Genomic DNA, 24,397 nt, shown 5'->3' on the forward strand with positions numbered 1-24,397 from the left:
ACCAAATGAGATTACCCTAATTGTGCACATCCATCATAGCTCTCCGATAACTTCAGAATTTCATATATCATAAGGGATGAGACGGATCAAATTGAGCTTATATACATGGTTATACTAATCCACGTAATGTGAGTTTTCCCCACAGTACCTAGAGTTCATATTAATATATTGGAATAGATATATGGAGGTATATTGCACATGTATATTGGTTTCTCTACAGTTTCAGGAGACCGCATTAATATCGTATATTGGCATAGATATACAAGTATATTGAACAGGCATACATATAAACAGTGTAATAATAATAATATTAATTATCATTCTCATTATTTATTGATTCTTCTCTATTTTCACAACAATTGCAAAAAATCTGGTGTGGTACATAAACACAACTTTCCTTGCTCATTGATCTATAAGCCTCATTAACGATGATAATTTAGGGGAATAACAATATGCCGATTGGCTGCTAAATAATTGAAACTACGATTATACTATTGTTATTGTGTTCAGAGTACATTTTCCTTTGTTTGAATTATGAAATTTGAGGATTTTTTAAAAGTTGTCAAAACAGCTGTTCTACAAATAAAATATCGACATGTGTTCTTTTGAATAAACTGCTCTACCTACCTCACGCACGAGAAGGAGGTTACAAATAAATTTCTCAATGATGGGGTGACACCACCTGTATTTTCTCAGGTAGGAGACTCATGCCAGTTAATAGAGCTGATATATACAGGTATGATTTGAAAAAAATCGTCAAATCATTTTGAGAAAATCGTGATAGAATTTAACAAAATCATTTTTCTCAGGAATATTACGGAGCTCCTGCAATTTTCCCAGAAATGAGACTCATGTCATTTTTATTGCTTATAAGTAGCTATCGAGGGTATAATTTGAAGATATCGTTAGAGCCGTTTTCGAGAAAACCGTGAAAAACTGTTATTTTAGCCATTATCCGCCATTTTTCATTGAATTTCTTCTTGTCGGATCCTCATGGTATAAGGACCTTAGTTTAAAATTTTAAGTCAATCGGTTAGTTGGAATGGAGTATCGTGTTCACAGGCACAACACACCCCCCACACACACACAGACCAACACCCAAAATCATGTTTTTGGACTCAGGGACCTTGAAACGTATAGAAACATAAATTAGGGTACCTTGAATTTTTTTTTGGTACATAGTCCTTAAATACTCGTCCTATGGTAATAGGCGGAGGAAGTAATGAAACCTATCGAAAACATGAAATTAGGGTACCTTGAATTTTCTTGGAAAGCAATATTATAATATACACGTGTAAGTCATTTGGTTCTTTTATATTTTTATCATGTATACAAATTCTTGTGTGTTTTTTACTTTCCTTACCTATGGTAATGTGGCAAGGAAAGTAAAACACACAATAATCTGTATACATGAAAAAAATATAAAAGAACCAAATTACTTACAAGTGTATATTATAATATTGACATGGAGGAAAGCTAGCATAAGGAGATATCCCATGGTATAGGTCATTTTATGTTCCAAATTTCAAGCGGATATTTTGTTCACTCAAGCGATCTCAGTTGAATAATGTCTATTATTACTGTTTTGTTGAGGTGAGAGTGTAAAGGTGCGTACAGACTTTCGCTCTGCTCCGCAACCGAACGTCACTCCAGCAGAGCGATTGATAATCGACCGGCGAGCAAGATTGATTCGACCGGGGAACGCGAGAAGATCTAACATCTTCCGTAACGTCATGATGGGTGCTTGGCGGTGCGACTGTGGTTCGATGGTGGTACGAGGGCGGTACGAGGGAGGAGCGTGCTCGGTGCGGGTTGGAAGCGCGAATATGTGTACGCAGCTAAAGAATGACACAGTATGAGACACTTTCCTTGCTCATTGATCTATAAGCCTCATTAACGATGATAATTTAGGGGAATAACAATATGCCGATTGGCTGCTAAATAATTGAAACTACGATTATACTATTGTTATTGTGTTCAGAGTACATTTTCCTTTGTTTGAATTATGAAATTTGAGGATTTTTTAAAAGTTGTCAGAACAGCTGTTCTACAAATAAAATATCGACATGTGTTCTTTTGAATAAACTGCTCTACCTACCTCACGCACGAGAAGGAGGTTACAAATTAAATTTCTCAATGATGGGGTGGACACCCTGTTAATTTCTCAGGTAGGAGACTCATGCCAGTTAATAGAGCTGATATATACAGGGTATGAATTTGAAAAAAATCGGTCAAATCATTTTTGAGAAAATCGTGATAGAGATTTAACAAAATTCATTTTTCTCAGGAATATTACGGAGCTCCTGCAATTTTCCCAGAAATGAGACTCATGTCAGTTGTTATTGCTTATAAGTAGCTATCGAGGGTATAAATTTGAAGAATATCGTTAGAGCCGTTTTCGAGAAAACCGTGAAAAACATGTTATTTTAGCCATTATCCGCCATTTTTCATTGAATTTCTTATTGTCGGATCCTCATGGTATAAGGACCTTAAGTTTAAAATTTTAAGTCAATCGGTTATTTTAGGAATGGAGTTCGTGTTTCACAGACACACACACCACCCACACACACACAGACCAACACCCAAAATCATGTTTTTGGACTCAGGGACCTTGAAACGTATAGAAACATGAATTAGGGTACCTTGAATTTTTTGTTGGAAACAATACTTTCCTTACCTATGGTAATAGGGCAGGAAAGTAATGAAACCTATAGAAAAACATGAAATTAGGGTACCTTGAATTTTCTTGGAAAGCAATATTTATAATATACACGTGTAAGTCATTTGTGTTTTTATATTTTTATCATGTATACAAATTCTTGTGTGTTTTTACTTTCCTTACCTATGGTAATGTGGCAAGGAAGTAAAAACACACAATAATCTGTATACATGAAAAAAATTATAAAGAACCAAATTACTTACAAGTGTATATTATAATATTGACAATGGAGGAAAGCTAGCATAAGGAGATATCCCATGGTATAGGTCATTTTATGTTCCAATTTCAAGCGGATATTTTGTTCACTCAAGCCGATCTCAGTTGAATAATGTATATTATTACTGTTTTGTTGAGGTGAGAGTGTAAAGGTGCGTACAGACTTTCGCTCTGCTCCGCAACCGAACGTCACTTCCAGCAGAGCGATTGATAATCGACCGGCGAGCAAGAGTGATTCGACCGGGGAACGCGAGAAGATCTAACATCTTCCGTAACGTTCATGATGGGTGCGTGGGCGGTGCGACTGTGTTCGATGGTGGTACGAGGGCGGTACGAGGGAGGAGCGTGCTCGGTGCGGGTTGGAAGCGCGAATATGTGTACGCAGCTAAAGAATGACACAGTATGAGAGACTATCAGCGTCACATAGCTTCACGAAATAGAACTACTAGGACTATCGGCTTGCGTCGACAGTGGAATTTGAAAAATGGACTCACAATTTTTTCACATTTTTTTCTCTTTTTCCTATTTTCTCCTCCAATACTTCCCTTTTCTTCTCCTCTTCACCGTTCATTCCTTACTTTGATACCCTCTACCTGTCTATTACATGGGAAACCATAGTTGGCTAGGTATTTTCCCTCCTTTCTTTCTTTTCAGCACACCCCGCTATGAAGCCTATTTTGTTTTTCATAGGAAATTTTTCTTTGATCGTGATTTTTTGTGTTTTCCTCTCTTCCATGTATATTGTATTGAGTTGATTGGGATGAAAATTTATTGATTGATTGAATGAATATCAAATTATCGGTGTTAGAATCACTTCCAATCTGCATTGTGATTAGTAACATTCATACTTTGTAAAACTCGTTGAATAATTATCATTAGATTCACTTTTTGTGTAGTTGAGAATTTGATATTGTGGTAATTATTCATATTGAATGAGAAAGACTTAGAAATTATTGTCAAAAAAAAAACACTGATTTATTGATAATTAGAAAGACCGGTTTCGGTTATTACACCATTGTCAATCTCTGATAAACTCTTTCTAATTATCAATAAATCAGTGGTTTTTTGACAATTTCTAAGTCTTTTCCATTCAATCATTAGATTCAGTGCTATTTATTGTGAATTTAGTGTATAAGCCAGTTTAAATTGTAACTAACATGGATAAAAACTGCTATACTTCGTGCAAATCTTCTTCAGACTTGGAGGAGGAATTTACGGTGCAGAGAAATAGAGGGAGATCAACCATTGCAGTGATGGATTGAGTCATAGGTGGAACAGTATTCGGCAATTTGTCGAATAGAGTCAGTCGAGTCTGTGATTGCAGAGAGAAAACTTTTCAAGTTTAACATGAGCGCTTGAATACTCACTGGAAATTAGAGAACGCAAGCCGGTAAACAATGGCAACATAGCCGCCGTTATATCCCTGCCGCTGTATGCCTTTCTGCTGTGCATGTCCATCCCAAGTCGGAAGTTAATTTGAACAAAGTATAGTGGATACATTAAGGAACGGTTTCCAAGCTCGGGATTTAGCTAAGTTCTGGACTTTAACTGGCTTTAAACTCTGAAGTCAGAAAATTGGCTTTCCGAGTCAGAGCGTTAACGTAGTTGAGGACTCAAATAGACTCTGGAGTTTAGAGATCATGTTAGACCCTAGAGTTTATAATTCCGCTTTCTGAGTGAAGGGCTTATGAGTCCAGGACTTGGATTAGATTCTTGCCTCTTCCCGAGTCAAGGATTTATCAAAAATCGTTAAGTCCAGGGCTTAAAACAACGTGATTTTAAACCCTCGACTGGGGTAGGGTTTAAATTCAAGTTCTAGACTTAACTGAGTAAACACAATTCAGTTATTATTTTGGAGTAGATCAAAAGCCAAATAGATGTCATGGAATACCTAAATTATTTGGATTAGTCCATCTGAATTCACAATTTATAGTTTGCAGGTTCATTTTGGAATATGTTGTATCAGAGTTATGCGTAAAAATTAACCTCATTTTACGACTGTGACATAACCTAAAAATGTTCAAGCAAAATAATACAAGGTTTGCCTTGAAATTTATATTCCAATATGAATGTTATCAATCAATGTCATATTCAACATATTAATAATAATAACAACAATATTACTCCAGTTTTTTTCAAAACAAATACGTTTTCAAACTCAATAGTCTAATGAAATTTTTATTCCAAAATCACTGGTTAGGATCAATGATCAATAATAGCATAACGTGAAATGAAATGTTTATTGATTCACCTTTCAGAGGTTTTGCTTTGAATAGGCCTACAAAGAAATCGAAACGTATTTTTACAAAATAGTTTGGAGAGCATATCATTTGAATTATCCCGCTGTAATCAGCTGTTTCCGTTTTGCTTTAATGTCAACAAATATAACAGCAAAATATTGTGAATTTCCCTCTTGTTTACCGCGTTAAAGTCCTGGACTCAAATAAGTCGAGGACTTGATAGACTCCGGAGTTTAGAAGATAAAATCGTGACTCAGAAAGTCAATTTAGACCCGAGAGCTTATTTTAGTCCTGGACTCTGTAAGTCCAGAACTTATAGATCCTGAGCTCGGAAACCAGCCCTAAGAGAAATTCAAAACCGTCGACTTGAATCTTAGACCTCACTTCACTCGGTCAATAAACAAAAAGCCAAGTGAGCTAGAGTGATTGCGTCATCACAGGCTGATGGAATTGCATCATCGCATACTATCACTAGACTGCAAAGACAGATTAGAGACAGACACTGCATGAGAGAGACAGATGTATGATTAATGCGCTCGACCATAAATCTGCATATCTGTCATCAAGTTTAGCCACAGCTGTAGATGGACACTGAGATGAAATTGTTCACACCTCGTCAGAACAGCTGAATGCAATTAGTTCAATCGAACGAACGCATCGAGTTCTCAATTCTGACTTGAGTCTCTAATCGTTGATTGTTTGTGGCTTTGGAGAAGGAGAAGAAGAAGATCGGAGAAGAAGAAGGACGATGGAGAAGAAGAAGAACGGAGGAGAAGAAGAACAAGAAGTAGAAGAAAAAGAAGAACTGAGAAGAAGAGAAGGAGACTGGTAAAGAAGAAGGAGGAGGAGGAGAAGGAGAAGGAGAAGGGGAAGGAGAAAAAGACTGGATAAGAAGAAGGAGGAGGAGTAGAAGGAGAAGGAGGAGTAGGAGGAGGGGAAGGAGAAGGAGAAGGAGAAGGAGAAGGAGAAGGAGAAGGAGAAGGAGAAGAAGGAGGAGAAGGAGAAGGAGAAGAAAACAGGAGAAGAAGAAGAACTGAGAAGAAGAGAAGAAGACAGGCGAAGGAGAAGGAGGAGGAGGAGTTGGTGGAGGAGGAGGAGGAGAAGAAGAAGAAGAAGAAGAAGAAGAAGAAGAAGATGAAGAAGGAGAAGAAGAAGAAGAGAAGAGAAGAAGAAGAGAAGAAGAAGAGCAGACGAAGAAGAAGAAGAAGAAGAAGAAGAAGAGAAGAGAAGAGAAGAAGAAGAAGAAGAAGAAGAAGAAGAAGAAGAAGAAGAAGAAGAAGAGAAGAAGAAGAAAGAAGAAGAAGAAAGAAGAAGAAGAAGAGAAGTAGAAGAAAGAGAAGGGGAAGGAGAGAAAAAAAAGGAAGAAGAAGAAGAAGAAGAAGAAGAAGAAGAAGAAGAAGAAGGTTAAGACGGAATTAGAGAATGGGGAAGAGAGCAATGGAAAATTTAGATGATATGGAAGAACAATGAATCAAATGATAGAAGAAGCGAAGTAACGTGGAAATGAAGGAAATACAAGAACATGAATTGGAAAAACCTACAAATTCAAGAAGCAGAAAAACATCAAGTTGATGAAGAAGCAGAATGTGGAGATGGAATAACGATCGTCATAATAAACATATTATATTATAAAAACACTTCACCTATATGGGCCACTTTTGTACAAATAAATAAAAACAATATAGAAACGTGTAGTACACTTTATTATTGAAAACTTTTAAATATTTCAACGACTAGTTTCGAACATAACTTGAACTTGAAAATGACCTAAGTTGTAGTCGAAACAAAGTAAGTAAATAAGTTATAGTATATTGAAATATTTCAAAGTTTTTAATAATAAGGGGGACTACAAGTTTCTATATTGTTTTTATTTATATTATATTATATAAGTTGTGTAATAATATTTTGAATGGTTAAATAAATGAATGAATGATAATAATCGTTGAAAAATGAGGAATATTGGAAGGTTTGAAGAAAATTCTAGATTTACTGTATAATATTATGTGATAGATTTGATCTATACTGTTGTGAGTCTGAACAGGCGAGGGCCTGAAGCTTGAATGGAAATGAAGAAGAAGGAAAAGGAGAAGAAGAAGAACAACAACGAGAACAAGAACATGAAGGAGATCAAAGAAAAAGAAGAACGGAGGACAAGAAGAAGAAGAAGAAGAAGAAGAAGAAGAAGAAGAAGAAGAAGAAGAAGAGAAGAAGAAGAAGGAGAAGAAGAAGAAGAAGAAGAAGAAGAAGAAGAGGAAGAAAAAGAAAAAAAGGAGAAGAGAAAGAATAAGGAGAAGGACGAGGAGGAGAAGGAAGAGGATGAGGAGGAGGAGGAGGAGGAGGAGAAGGAGGAGGAGAAGGAGAAGAAGAACAACAGAGAAGAAGCGAAGAAGACAGGTGAAGAAGAAGGAGGAGAAGGAGAAGGTGAAGAAGATGAAAGAAGAAGAAGACGGGGGAAGAAGAGAGGGAGAAAGTGTTTTTGATTGATGATACTCGTGTGATATAATATAAATATTAGTAAAAAATTATGCCATCGACACACCAGCTTATCACCACGAAACATGTACTGATATTTTCAGACATTTTTTATTCAAATGTGGGAAGAAGAAGAAGATTAGAAGAAAGAAGGAAAGACAGAGGAGAATAAATAGAAATAAATAAAGAAGAGATGATGGAGGTAAATGGAATAGATGGAAGGAAGAAGAACATGAAGAAGAAGGAGAACATGAAGAAGAAAAAACATGCTAGTTGTTTGAGTGGTTGACCCAAATTGTCAGAGCTAAGCAAGCAAGCTCCTATATTCCATGTTAAAGTTTCGAGTATGGAATTTGGTCTGCTAGTTAAGAGTCGAAATATAGTGTGGGATGTGGGATACCAGCTTGTAGCTCAAACCTGGCATAAATTATTCCGCCAATCTATTCCTGTGTTTTTGAAGCTCTTGTGTGTTGGTTTGGAGTGAAAATATGACAAAGTTTACGGATAGTTTCCAGAAAACTACGCGGGTCATTTTCCAACCTCTGATCTGCCATGGTTTGCTGACTAATAAAAATAGTTATTTGTGCAACTAGTGCGCAAAGTGACAGTTTGCTGCACCGAAAGAAACGTTTACGCCCGAGCCGTAGGCGAACGTATTTCACATTAAGTTTTTCCTATAGTTACCATTGAATATGAAAAGTGGGTAATTATGGGTAAAATTGCCTGAAATCCATCAAATGTTTTTCTGTGTAATTTTATTATTGATAAAAACCTTAATCCTAAAATCCTAAAGTCCTCGTTGTCCTTGGTTATAATATAATGAATAATAATTAGCGCGTTGTGCTTGGTTGCAGCTCTGCTCACTATAGCAGCCACAGCAGTCACTGTTACCAACTTCATTTTGATTTTGCTGCACTGTTGCTCCATATAACCTACTAAGTATTTTGCGTTGCCATGTTGCAAATCTGGAGTGCAGAAAATTTTTCCCGCACTAGAGCGGAAAAGTGATTCTTTGCGTTCTGTAATCAGTGCAGCAATGGCCACTTTTCAACGTAACTGTAGGAAATAATATTTTAAATATATTATTTCAAATATATGAGAGTATGAAATTTTTTACTCAAGTGAGATCCACGTTCGCAGTGTACGATTGTCAATAGTGTTGCTATCCTTGTCGCTCATGCAACAAAGCAGATAGCGCTATCTTTGTCTAGCTTTGCAATGTTGTCCGATTTCCAGAATATTTTAGTTTTACCATAGAGAAACAATAGCATAAGTAGATATCCCATGGTAGAGGGCTTTTATGTCACAACTTTCACTGCTATCTCATCCCGATAGTCCACGTAGTTCTTTCCCGTGAAGCTTTATGACGCTGGTAGTCTCTCATATTGTGCCGTTCATGCATTCTTACCCGGTTAAAACAGTAAAAATCGTCGTGGACTATCAGCTTAAGATAACAGTAAAAGTTGCGACATAAACGCCCTATACCATGGGATATCTACTTACGCTATTGTTTCTCTATGGTTTTACTTTTGACAGTAACTGTACAGAAGTAAACAAACAATTCTCAGCCGCCATTGTTTTTCTTCATCCTACCAGAATACTTCAGTACACGAGTCGTATGATTGATTTAGAATGTATTTTTGAATAAATGGAATAATTTTTAGATATTACCGTATGAGAAACACAAATAAAAATCTGGTGTGGCACACTCACACAACTTTCCTTGCCGTTGATCACCTGACGCTAGTGTTCCCGCGCATCTCAAGTCTACTATTCAAAGATTTGAGCCAGCTGGTGACAGGGCAATAACGCTGGAGACACACATGAGGTCTGATAACTCTTCATAGTGAATGATTTTATAGAATCAACAATAATTTGCAATTGAATAATCACATTTTCTCGAATTTAAAGCTTATTTTCAATTTTAGGTGAAAATGTTACTGAACATTAATTGTAAGATTTTCATGCTCAATCTACTCAACTTGATTTTTTTTGTTCCAATTGTATCTGAAGCCTGATAATTGGGAATCTATCTGCATTGATGAGGTGGAGCTCCTGAATTTTTTTCAGATATGGGACTTGTGGCAGTTGATAGAGCTTATCGATGACTATTTTAGGTATGAATTTGATCAAAATCGTTGGAGCCGTTTCCGAGAAAATCACGAAATACCCTGTTTTTGACAACATTTTCGCCATTTTAGCCGCCATCTAGGATTGCATTTGATCGAAATATTGTTCGTGTCGGATCCTTATAGTGAAAGGACCTTAAGTTCCAAATTTCAAGTCATTCCATTAATTGGGAGATGAGATATCGTGTACACAGACGCACATACACTCATACACACACACACACACACACACATACAGACCAATACCCAAAAATCAGTTTTTTGGACTCAGGGGACCTTGAAACGTATAGAAATTTAGAAATTGGGGTACCTTAATTTTTTTCGGAAAGCAATACTTTCCTTACGTAATAGGGCAAGCAAAGTAAAAATACCTGAAATGACATTTTAAAAGTTGATAACTAACCATCCCAGACTTCATCCATGCTTCAGTTTGCCTACACGTATAGGTTAGACCTACTCGTACCGGTATAAATGATATTAGAAGGCTATTTCAGAATTATTTCCATTGAAATTACTTATTATAAATAGGATTTATATTTTTATATTATTAAAAAAAATGGAATAGGATACCTACCAAATAACTCAATTTCTGTTGTTTTGAAGTTCTAATTGGTGTATCACAGCTTTTTAAAATGGCCACCATTTCAGGTTTGTATAAAAATAAAAATCTGATCTCAGTTATGAAAGCAAAATTTTGAATCAAATTATGAAAAAATATTTTATCGATGGACTTAATTAATTTGACATGAAATTGATTATTTTATCAAGAAAATTAAAATTATTATTGGATCAAATTTAATGGGATGAATTGAGTATCAACTGTGTACTCTCACTCAGTGGCAAAATGGAGAGAGACTTGGCAATGTTTTTCCCCTATCTCTTTTCACTGCCATTATAACGTGAACATCACTATAGCACTGTGAGTCCGAGTTGTCATTCGATTTCGGATAATAAAATAAGTTTCAGTTGAGTTATTTTTGGTCATTTTTGGTAAATTGAATAACTTTCTCAATAATCCATGATGATGATGATGGATAATTCTATAGTCTGATTTTTACTCCAATATTGGCGTATGCAGGAGGCTCCTTTTTCCTTTAATATTATCATTGAAATGCAAAATTCCCAAAAACCTTGTATATACGTCGACGCGCAATTAAAAAAGGAACATACCTTTCAAATTTCATGAAAATCTATTACCGCGTTTCGCCGTAAATGCGCAACATATAAACATATAAACATTTAAACATTAAGAGAAATGCCAAACCGTCGACTTGAATCATAGACCTCACTTCGCTCGTTCAACAAATTTAAAAAAAGGAAAATCGATAACCTATGATGTAGAAATTTTGTTGTTGAACTGACCTCCTCCATATCAAGCCCGGCCTTCCTGAGGTTGGCCATAAACCGCTGCCTCCAGGCCTCCTGCTTGGCGAGCTTCTTGTCGCTGAGCACGGGGGCGGCAAGGGGCGGCCCCGTCAGCACCGACGGCCTCCGGGAGGCGGCAGCAGCGGCCACAGATCGCGCCGCCCCCGTCAGCGACTCCTCATAGACCAGCACGAAGTCGATCTTGCGCCGCCCGTCGCGGAAGTAGGTGGATGTGTCTCGGTTGCCGCCCCCGCCAATTCCGCTTCCGCCACTTCCGCTTCCGCCCCCGAACAGCTGGGCGGCCGATGACGTCACCTCTGTCATTTGGAAGCGGCCTGAGTCAGAGTCCTCGTCCTCCTGATCAACATTACAAACAAAAAACTAAAAATTCAGAAATGAATTAGAATGAATTATTAATTTTGCCAAAACACAGGATACATGGGACAAAGTAAATATTAAATATTGATGCTTGTTAAAAAGTTTATGTACCATGGGAAAATTTGTAATGTGAAATATTTTCAGCTCAATATTATCATCAGAATTGTATATTTGTTTGCTTTTTAAATGTGAACTCGTGTTTAGAGATGAGTTTTATCGATTTTAAACTTTATAAAATGAGATTCAAGATTCGTTTTATTAAACATCAGGCTACAATTATAGCATTAGGCAAGTCATAATAAATACTTTTAAAAAGTAGTCTACACACAATTGAACAGAAAATCGATACAAATTGAACAGATAAAGCATAATTATCTACATTACATAAAATACATTCAATTCAGGTATTCAGGTATTCCTCAAGTGAGTAAAAGCCATTATTTTTCAGATAACTGTATACAATTTTCTTAAATTTGTTTGGAGGCAGATTCCTGGTTGTTTGAGGCAGTTTATTATACAATATGCACTGTTGGAAAGTATGGCTTCTCATAGTTTTAGTGAGTCTTATTTGTGGTGCTACAATGTTCCTACTGTTCCTGGTATTATATGCATGGTAATCTTCATGAATGGAAAATTTTTCTGAGTTTTTCTTGACGTGAATTAAATTGGAATAAATGAAAAGAGATGGAAGGGTTAGTATACCCAAATTAGGGAAATGGTATAAGGAAGTGAAAGTGCAAATTTTTAGAGAGAAAACATGAAGAACCCAATATATAACCTATAATTCTAATGTCTCTTTTCTTTATAGGGTTCAACATCCAATTTGTTTCAGTATCTCAAAAATATATAAAAATAGGTCCTTTATGAACTGATAACTAGATGAATTGAAACCCTTCCTTATTCTTCACAACCTTCCAAATCCATGGTGCATATAAACTTTTTATACTACATTCACAACACAATAGAATTTGTACTTGATGATCTGAGATCTTGTTGAATTGAGACCTCTCATTATCAATTTAAAACTTATCAAATCCATGGTTTCATATACACTTTTAGTAATACATTTACAAAACAATGAAATTTGTACTTGATGATTTGAGATCTTGATCAGTTGAAACCCTTCCTTATTCTTTACAACCTATAAAATCCATGGTCCATTTCTTGGACACTTCTCATAATGCATTAACAACACAATGTAATCTGTACAGATAATGAGAATAATGCAAAATCTGAAAATAATTTTCACAAAAAGATACACAATATCATGCGCGATCAACTTACAATTATTTATATTTGTTTGTGCCTATTGTGAGGTCCATGTTATAATGGCAGTGGGAAAAGATAGTTGAACAACGTTGCCGATCCTCTGTCTTATCAATGCCTTCTATAGACGGTATAGCTTATACAGGTTTATTGATGTCAATCAATAACAGCTGTGCTAATAGTGAAGTTGTGTTTCTTTTCTGGCTCAAAATTTTGCAAAATCACTTTAAAATTTTCAATTTATAGAGATTTGAGTGAAATATTTTTGTTTGTAATCAGTTTTTAAATATCAAAATTCAAAATTTTAGTTTAGTCATTAGTTTTGGAGTGGAAATTGGACTTTTTGGAGTTAAAGTGAAATCTTAACCTTATTATTTTTGAAACATTTATTTGTAAAAATTTGGGAGAAGACAGTTTTGGGCTATGCCTGTTGTCTTCTCCCAATCATATTATATTATTATAATTATGATTTGTAATTGTCAATGAAATGGAATAAATGGAATAAATGGAATATTAACAGGCGAGTAGTCGCGCCCGTGGCAAATTGTCGCACAATTGTAACTTTTGAATGTAGCTTTGGGAATTTTCGTTTTCCAAGGTTGGCAGCTCATGTAATCCTCGCTGTGACTGTCCTCTAGACAATCTTGAACAGTTTGAGTCCTTGAACAGTTTGAGGATGACAGAATGAACGTTGACCAATTTCAATGAACAGGTATCATCTTCCTAATATATATTCCATCTTCGGATTTAAACTTTCATTATCTTTTTATTCTATCTAGATGTCGAAAAATGAGTCAAATGAAGAAGATACATTCCATTTATGAGTAGATTATTTTATCCCGTAAAAATGATAATTTCTAACAATAAATTTGCAGTATTTATTTTTGGAATCTACTCCATGTATTATGTTATTATATACTATTAAATAGTATATGATAACATAAAAATCTGGTGTGGCGCACTCACACAACTTTCCTTGCCGTTATGAAAATTGATCAACTGACGCTAGTGTTCCCGCGCATATCAAATCTACTATTCTAAGATCTGAGACAGCTGGTGACAGGACAACAGCGCTGCAGACACACGAAGTCTGCTATCTCTTCATTGTGAATGATTTAATAGAATCAACAGTTGCCAATAGTTTGCAATTAAATAATAATCTTATTTTCTCGCATTTCGAGCTTATTTTCAATTTTAGGTGAAAATGTTACTGAACATTAATTGTAGAGATATTCATGCTGAATCTTTTCCACTATTTTTTTTTGTTTAAATTGAACCTAAAGCATGATAATTGTGAATCTAAAATCAAACTTTGCATAGATGGGGCGGTGCTCCTGAAATTTTTACAGATATGGGACTTGTGGCAGTTGATAGAGCTTATCAATGACTATTTCAGGTCAAAATCGTTGTAGCCGTTTCCGAGAAAATCACTAAAAACCATGTTTTTGACAACATTTTCTCTATTTTAGCAGCCATCTTGAATCGAAATTGTAGTTGCAGCATTTGATCGAAATTGTTCGTGTCGGATCCTTATATTGTAAGGAGCTTACGTTTCAAATTTCAAGTCATTCCGTTAATTGGGAGATGAGATATCGTGTACACACACACACACACACACACACCACACACACACATACATACATACAGACCAATACCCAAAAACCACTTTTTTGGACTCAGGGGACCTCGAAACGTATAGAAATTTACAAATTGGGGTACCTTAATTTTTTTTCGGAAAGCAATACTTTCCCTACCTATGGTAATAGGGCAAGGAGAGTAAAACACGTTGAGAAAGATTTGAAATTAATGAATATTGGAAGAGCATTGTCAACACCAACTGTTTATAATCTAGGGAGCCATAAGGGTGAGTGTGAGCAAAATGCTCACGCGCGACCACTGACGTTCTGCAAGTCCGTGCCACTACTCGCGTTTTAACTGTTTATTCTCGTTCAAAATAATCAATTATATTCTATTGAGCAAGAAATTATATTTTCTAATAATTTCATAATGAATTTTGATGATTGAGATGGAATATTCAGTTAATTTTGATACTCTACATTGGTAAAAGAAGATCTGACTACAGAGCAAAGCGAAAGAGAGATAGCGCTATCCTCTTTGTTGAATGATAGACAAGGATGGCAATATCATTGCTAATCAAACACTGCCATTATAACCTGGACCTCACTATATCAAATTAGTAGGCCTAGGATAGGCTTATGACAAGAAATTCAGAAATGCCGTTCTGAAACAATACAGTTAAAGAAATTCACATAAAATACAGTTAGCTACATTTACACAATACATCAATCTCAACCTGCTCACTACAGAATCAGTACTACTGTATACGTATACGGTACCATGCAGACAACACAAGTAAAGCCTAATTTTTAACTGGTATACAACAATTATCATCATAATTTTCACTAAATTCCCCCTCATCAATATACTGGGTGATTCTTAATTATGGTAAAATAATTTAATACATGATATTAGAGGTAAAATAAGAAAAAGTTCTTATAAACATATATCTATAAACGCTTCATTAGCGAGCTATACAGAGTGAAAGATTTCGCCCGGAATTCAGTTCCTCTGGTGAAATACACCGATGCTGAATTGTTTTGGAGACTAGTTTTCGAAAGACTCGTGGATTCATATGGAAAAATATCTGAAAAATTGAATAAAACTTGTCTGGAAGCTGTAGTGTGAGTAGTTTTGAGAAAAAAGTTGAAATATGCAAAAAATCTAAGTAGAAAACCACAGACTTCTACGTTTGATGCCCAATAACTTTCTTCAATGACCAGTAAACAAATTTAGTTTACACAGCTTACATAATTCTTTTCAAACTTGAATTCTCTACAATTCTCATAGCGAAAAATTATTTGTTTACTGGTCATTAAAGATTGTTATTGGGCATCGAATATAGAAGTCTGTGTTTTTCTACTTAGATTTTTTGCATATTTCAACTTGTTTCTGAAAAACTACTCACACTACAGCTTCCAGACTGGTTTTATTCAATTTTTCAGATATTTTTTCATATGAATCCAGCACAAGTTTTCAAAAAGTAGTCCCTAAACTATTCAGCATCGGTGTATTTCACCAGAGGAACTGAATTCCGGGCGAAATCTTTCACTCTGTATAGCTTGCTAATGAATCGTTTATGGATATATGTTTATAGGAACTTTTTTTCATTTTTACCTATACTATCACGTATTTAATTATCTTACCATAATTGAGAATCACCCTGTTTATCATAGGATTACCTCAAAAATAAAAAATCTGGTGTGGCGCACTCACACAACTTTCCTTGCCGTTATGAAAATTGATCACCTGACGCTAGTGTACATGCGCATCTCAAGTCTACTATTTAAATATTTGAGCCAGCTGGTGACAGGGCAATAACGCTGGAGACAAACATGAGGTCTGCTATCTCTTCATAGTGAATGAATTAAAAGAATCAACAATAATTTGCAATTGAATAATCACATTTTCTCGAATTTAAAGCTTATTTTCAATTTTAGGTGAAAATGTTACTGAACATTAATTGTAGAGATTTTCATGCTCAATCTACTCCACTTGATTTTTTTTTGTTTCAATTGTATCTGAAGCCTAATAATTGGGAATCTATCTGCATTGATGGGGCGGAACTCCTGAAATTTTTACAGATATGGGACTTGTGGCAGTTGATAGGACTTATCGATGACTATTTTAGGTATGAATTTGATCAAAATCGTTGGAGCCGTTTCCGAGAAAATCACGAAAAACCCTGTTTTTGACATCATTTTCGCCATTTTAGCCGCCATCTTGAATTGCATTTGATCGAAATTGTTCGTGTCGGATCCTTATAGTGAATGGACCTTAAGTTCCAAATTTCAAGTCATTCCGTTAATTGGGAGATGAGATATCGTGTATACAGACGCACATACACTCATAAGGTGCGTACAGACTGTCGCTTTGCTCCGCAACCGAACGTCACTCCAGCAGAGCGATTGATGATCGACCGGCGAGCAAGAGTGGTTCGACCGGGGAACGCGGGAAGATCTAACATCTTTCGTAACGTTCATGATGGGTGCGTGGGCGGTGCGACTGTGGTCCGATGGTGGTACGAGGGCGGTACGAGGGCGGTACGAGGGAGGAGCGTGCTCGGTGCGGGTTGGAAGCACGAATATGTGTACGCAGCTTTACACACACACACACACACACACACACACACACACACACACACACACACACACACACACACACACACACACACACACACACATACAGACCAATACCCAAAAACCAGTTTTTTGGACTCAGGGGACCTTGAAACGTATAGAAATTTAGAAATTGGGGTACCTTAATTTTTTTTGGAAAGCAATACTTTCCTTACCTATGGTAATAGGGCAAGGAGAGTAAAAATCATAGTATGACCCCCAATCACTTGATGATTGCATTATATACATGTCGTGATTCAACAATAATTTCGAAAGGGTGCTTGGATCTATAATTTTTATTTATATTTAAGAGTAGCCTCAAAGAAAAAAGACAATATGACCCTAAAATTATTATTGTACTTAGTGAATTTGAACATTTTCAAGTCAAGAGTGCGCTTCTATTCTACACAAAAACTGTATAATATATGGTACTGTCAATGATGAACTTTGAAGTCTGACAATAGTATATTTCGCACCTAGGGCCGAAAATGAGACTTTTCCGGCTCGAATCGGTTTTCAAGTCCGAGGCTGTAGGCCGAGTACTAGAAAAGATTGAGAGCCGGAAAAACATTTTTTCCGGTGATGCGAACGCTATTTTTCGCCACACAGAAAAATAAAAAATATATATTATATATGAGAATAATTGTTTATCAAGCACTTCCGAAAGCAAAAGTGGAAGGTCATAGCTCTAGCAAATCTGGTGTTATCTGAATATCAGGAAATTGTCCCGGTATTTCTTTTTAATTCTGATTTGTTTAAATAACCTAAAATATTATATTCAATTATTTGGGAGGTTAACTTTATACTTTTTTTTATTCTTTCAAATGACAATAAGATGATATTATAATGTTTTAATTATTGAATAATGAACACAAATAATGATGAAAAGTTTTTTGAGTGTGCTGTTTTAGCACACTTGAAATTTGACCAATCTGTTAGCGGCCGGAAAGGGTACTCTTTCCTGCCTTAGCCGGAAAGAACCTGTTCTGACGTCAGACGAGAGTCGTCTGTAAACAATGTCTTTCAGATCTACGTGGGGACTGGAAAACAGATGCTTTTTGTGTAGTGTGGCGAAAAACTATAAAGGATTTCGAAATATTGGATAACATTTGTAACACTCCACATTGTTTATTTGAGTAGAGTTTAGACATGTTTGACTTTTGGATTCAGCTTCACTTAATAAGATACAATCTAACGTAGAAATGGAAAAATAAGAAAGTTTATTCAATGTAGGATGTATAAAAACAACTAATTTGAAATTTTGATACAGAAGAAAGCTTTGAGATTGGGTCCAATTAGATTTTTTATTCAGTTATATAATTGAATACTTTCAAGGTTATGAAAACTTGAAGATGAGTTAACTTGACTTCAATTATTCAAAATTGCCCATTCAACTCCAACATTCGAGAAATGAATTAAATTCTAGAAAACTTTACCAATGAAACCCCACTATAAATACCTGGCATAAAAACCTGCCACTTTTTAGGGATCATAACTAAAGTGTCTTTCGTACAATTGAATCATATAATATATCGAATTAAAGATCAAGTTTGCAATTCATAGTGAATTACATAGAAAATCACAAAGTTTTTTGTTTCTAGATTATATCATCCAAACGATTTCCGTTAATTTCACACACTCACTTAACCTAATTCTAAAATTTGCCATTGCTCGCTCAATCATCACTTGTGAAATTGCTTCGATTTTTCGTTGAATGGCTCCCTTCAGTTATGTGGATTATTGGCTGTTCAATAACGGCAATTTTGTTTATTCACAAATCCCGAAAAATGAAAATGTTCCTCGTCACTTGAAAGAATAACGGCATCCTGTTGGAAATTTTTGTGAGAATGATCTCGCAAGCGGCTTTGCAATGTGCCCAATAATTTGCATTAAGTTGTTACACTAACATTATCTCATACAGATGAAATTTTAGGTCGGAATGAAGAATTCGTCGTACACTTCGATCAGAAATGGCTAGCGTAACAGCAAGTTTCACTGCTTAACGTCGTGGAGACCGTGTAACAGCTACTCAGGCGTTTTTGAGGCGTTCTCACGGTTCGTTTTCGTCCTGTAGGTTTCGTTTTCAAAGCGGACAACGTGCTCCTGGAATTCTTTACCCACAATAAGATTGTATTCCTACTGGGAACAAGCGATTTAAATTATTGAAATGTCTGCGACATAAACGCTGTGTTAAAATAACTGAGTCATTAAAATAAGCTTCAATCACAATCGTTTGATGTTCACTTGACCACGACATACTGGCTACTGAAATGGCAAGAATAGACCTGTCGATGTACAACATTCCCGCCTTTTCAATGACAGTAGTTCAAACATAACAATTCAAATTCAAATTCAAATTTTATTTATTCTCAAAAAAATGATCCAAAACAAATTTCTTGAAAGAAATACAGAATAAAAACTAGTACCTACTTAATAATAAAGAGGATACTAAAAATAAAGGAACGGAAGAAGAAAAGACAAAATCGTCTGATTAATATGCCGGTCCCTGCATAATGATTTGGTAATGGCTCTAAATTGATATTTTGAAGTAGCCAAAATGAGTTGAAAATCGTACATTTCGCAACTTATATATACATATTATACAAATCAACACACATATATTCAGTAGCCTACACATCCCCTACATACAGGTATAACGATATTGTGTATTACTGGTTCAGAATCGATAAAGCAGTGGCGTACTTGAAATTCTATTATTATGGTCATGCAGGTAGCAGGCTGGTAGATGGACTTAGAATAGCGTGGTCTCACAGGTTTGACGTCACTATCATGGATTCTATTGGGAATTGTGAGAGAATAAGTAAGCTACACAAGCACACAAATATATCAGGCTTATTTGAAGCTATCGACCCTATGATAGAATATAAAAATCTCCCTCGAATAAAAAAGAACTGAGAATTAATCATTTATTAACTATGAGGGTTAGTCATATATTAAGACGCGACTCGGTGTTAGAGCCTGTTCACATGACAGCGATTTACGCTAGGTTTTAGTAGTCGCCGGCGAATCGCGGCGGTTGTAATCTCAGACTTAACCGAGGGCAAATCGCTCATGAATCGCTGTCATGTGTACGAGACTGGCAAATCGAGCGATTTGCCAACCGCGCGACAACCGAGCGTGAGTCGCTGTCATGTGAACAAGCTCTTACCAGAGTCTGATAACTTTGTTAATGAGCTGATGCGATATGATCATACTATAACCAGTGACCCCCTGGGTTGGAGAACTCGCTCATGAACGGTTGTATTATAGTATTTGGAACCAGCAACTTTTTATTAATCATACATAGTTGGTGAAAATCATGGAAACAGCTAAATATTTATTTTACAAGAATAAGTTAATTCAACAGTAGGTTATATTGGGGATCCTATTGAAATGAAAAATTACTCTGTCGCTTCAACATCTTTATCCCTCATAAGAATCCAATTTTATTTCCAATGTTTTATTGAAATTTTTATAATTAATTCTTATAAGTGAGAAGGTTGTCATGTGATGTATTATTCGATATAGGCCCGGTTGCACAACAGCCGGTTAAATTTTAACCGTGATTAATTTCACGAGAGCCAATCAGAAAAGGCGTTTTTGAAAAGACAGCTTCTCTGATTGGTTCTCGTGGAATTAATCACGGTTAAAATTTAACACGGCTGTTGTGCAACCGGCACATAGAGTTCCAAGAGAAAATTGATAGCGGAAACCGCTCATTGATAACTCAACCAGTATCAGTTTTTAATGTAAAAGTTGTATATTATGTTATGTATTAACCAGCTGAAATCATGTGTCAGCGAATGAAGGACTGTCTGTGTGATAGCTCCCAAATAGCGTCAGCTGATGTTATGAAAAAACTGTATTAATTTCATGCAATGAATTCTTCAGCCGACTAAATGATAAATCACAAAAAAATGTTATGCATTTTTTGTGTAGTTGAGAAGTTGATATTGTGGTAATTATTCATATTGAATGAAAAAGACTGAGAAATTGTCAAAAAACCACTGATTTATTGATAATTAGAAAGAACGGTTTCGGTTATTACACCATTGTCAATCTCTGATAAACCAAAACTAAATACAAGAGCAGCAGAATTTATACTAGTAGGCGAGTACTGCTATTGGTCGAGGGCATGAACGCCTGCCATTGGCCTAGCTCCTCCCACTCAACGGTGTGACAAAATGGCGGCTTAAGCAACAGAATCGACATGATAATAAAATTTACTTCCAGTACAAAATAAGAACCAAGAAAACAAGTGTGAAAGATAATAAAACAGATATGTAAATGGAAAAACTATTGACTAATGTATGCTTACAATTTTATTATAAAACTAAATTCGTAGTGTTGTATTGGTTGAAATTAATCTGGTCATTTAAACTATACTGGGAATTTTCCTTAATTACTCTTGTTATTTCTAAAGCCTCTAGAATATTCAAAGATCTGCCTTTGTTATTAACATGCAACACGGTTTCGGTTATTACACCATATTGTCAATCTCTGATAAACTAAACTCAACGAGTTAGGAACCCGGTCTTTCTAATTATCAATAAATCAGTGGTTTTTTGACAATTTCTCAGCCTTTTTCATTCAAAATGTTATGCACTTTCAATGTTATTTTTCATCCTGAATAAGGATGAAAGAGTAAATTTTTTGGTCCAATGAACTTGACCTCGAAGAATAGGGTCTACGTGTTCAAAATTTGAAGCTGATTGATCAATTATTCAGAGGATGGAGGACTGTCTGTGTGATAGCTCCCAAATAGTCTCAGCTTATGTTATGAATGAATAAATGGCGAAAATGTAGTAATTACATGCGATGAATTCTTCAGCTGACCGTTCTGTTCGTACCCTACTCTACCTTCATGTGCGTACAGACTTCTGCGCCGAAAACACTTACATTTCACTCCGCATCAGCTGATGCATCTTCAGCTTGCTGAAATGCTTCATCTAACTGTTTCTGTACAAATACAGTTATAATTGACCGAGCGAAGTGAGGTCTAAAGGTCTAAAGGGAGCTCTTCAGATATACGCGCCGTGAACATGAGCAATTCACTTTTAATCAGCTGACTATATCTGTATTTTTACAGAAACGGTAAGATATAGATTGGCATCAGCTGATTGAAAGTGAATTGCACATGTTCACGGCGCGTAAATCTGTACGCACCTTTAGATTCAAGTCGACGGTTTGGCATTTCTCTTTATGTTTAAATGTTTATATGTTGCGCATTTACAGCGAAACGCGGTAATAAATTTTCATGAAATTTGACAGGAATGTTCCTTTTTAAATTGCGCGTCGACGTATATACAAGGTTTTTGGAAATTTTCATTTCAAGGATAATATAGAAGAAAAAAGAAGCCACCTTCATACGCCAATATTACCGTAAAATACAGACTATAGAATTTTATTATTCATCATAAATCGGCTGTCTAGTGGACTAAAAAAGGTGCGTACAGATTTACGCGCCGCGAACATGAGCAATTCACTTTTAATCAGCTGATGCCAAGCTATCGTATACCGTTTCTGTAAAAATACAGATATAGTCAGCTGATTGAAAGTGAATTGCTCATGTTCGCGGCGCGTATATCGGTACGCACCTTAATACTACCCGTTCAAAAACATCGAAAATCTTGAAAATGTATCTTTCCATCAACGTTAGTAGACAGTTGTCTACTAACTTTGTCTTTCCATAAGCTGAGGCCATGATTCTAGTTTGGAGTTTGGAGTTATTGATAGAAAACATTTTTTTTTTACATTCTTCTTTTTTAATCTGATAATCAAAATTGCAACAAATATAATTGAAAAGAAATTGAATGCTAAAATAATGAGAAGTGAGAAATGAAGATTGTAGGAAATCATCATTATGGTAGTTTATTTTTTTATTTTTTTTTTTATCTGAGATTGACAATGGTGTAATAACCGAAACCGGTCTTTCTAATTATCAATAAATCAGTGGTTTTTTTGACAATTTCTTAGTCTTTTTCATTCAATATGAATAATTACCACAATATCACTTCTCAACTACACAAAATTTCATTCAGTAGTTTATTTTGTTAATTTCAACACACCGATTTTGCGACAAAACAGAATGTTCTCTGATGGGTTGATTGGATTGCCGTATCGACGGCAGCCAGACCTGATAACAGCGCTCACACTCACATTCCGGGACGACACGTCACGGTACCATAGGACAGAAAGCTCTGTGTTCATTTTAGGATTTTTTCTAGACATTTTAAATCGATCTATTTATTGATTTTTGAGAAAACATAACAACACGTCAATGTAACTTACTGAGCGCGAGGTCTACTGTTCACAGAACTACAAGTAAGAATATCATCAGCTGATGGAAAGCGAAATGCACATGTTAATGGCGCATAAGTCTGTACGCATCCTTATGTGTGAATGTATTGGGAATATTATGAATGAAATACTGTATAATTTATGAAACTACTTGATTGGATTATTGAGGGACTAGAAGGGACTATCTCAGGACAAAATAAGGATTATATCAATCATTTAGAACAAACACTACTGGGTCGGATGAGGGGCTCAGGGCCAGACCACATTAGGCGTTTTTTCAAGTGTTTTTCAGGCGTTTCTTCTGACGACAACCCAATCAGCCAATCAGAGAGCATTCTGCCCTGCCTACTCTGAAAACGCTTGAAAATGGTCAAGGCTGTGCAACAGGAAAACTTTCAACTGGTCATATTTTTTTGTAAGTTTTTTGATTTGCATACTATTAAGCTATCGAAATAAGAAAGTTCTCTCAGTCAAAAAAACTCCGATCACCACTTTTTCAGATATGAGCGCCCTAAGTTTTTTGTGACATCAATTCAAAATCGGGAATAAGTGGAATCATAAAATTTTGAGGATAACTTCTTCTTGGTGTTGCTGATTAAATGAAAATATCGGGGCACCGAGCTCCGCTCGTTATTTTTATTCATTGATAAACAAACATAATTCTCTAAAATGATCGTGTTTATATTTCACAGCTGGCTATACGTCAGCATCTCATGAATTTCGGGGATGCGATATTTTGATTTTTCACATACTCACTCGCTCACTCACTTTTTTACTATCCACAGCTGTTTCAGCCAAGGATTATACTTTTAATGTCGTTCAGTAAGTTTTCCCAAGGATGAGACCTAGTGCAATCGAATTTTTATATCATAAACCTACTATGTTCCAAATTTCGTGAAAATCGTTAGAGCCGTTTTCGTGATCCGTTGAACATAAATAACCAGATATAAAAATATGAAGAAATATACAGAATTGCTCGCCTTATATAATAGGATTTTCGGGAATATCAATTTAAAAAAAGTAATATCCTCAAAAATGACAAAAAAACTCAATATTTATTCACGGTCATTCTTTGTTAATGGATTAACTTCCTAGAAAATTATATTTCCTGGAAAT

General features: G+C 35.7%; 1 protein-coding gene across 1 annotated transcript in view; it reads right to left on the bottom strand.

Annotated features, from left to right (window-relative positions):
• The window catches only part of LOC111047472 (anoctamin-7-like), a 197,005-nt gene that overhangs the window by 80,657 nt on the left and 91,951 nt on the right, over positions 1 to 24,397 (bottom strand). The window contains 1 exon segment of the mRNA XM_039419695.1: positions 11,139 to 11,498. Within this exon segment, the coding sequence (XP_039275629.1) occupies positions 11,139 to 11,498 (360 nt within the window).

This window comes from Nilaparvata lugens, chromosome 1 (genome assembly GCF_014356525.2).
Source record: "Nilaparvata lugens isolate BPH chromosome 1, ASM1435652v1, whole genome shotgun sequence".
In the NCBI taxonomy this organism is placed as follows: domain Eukaryota; kingdom Metazoa; phylum Arthropoda; class Insecta; order Hemiptera; family Delphacidae; genus Nilaparvata; species Nilaparvata lugens.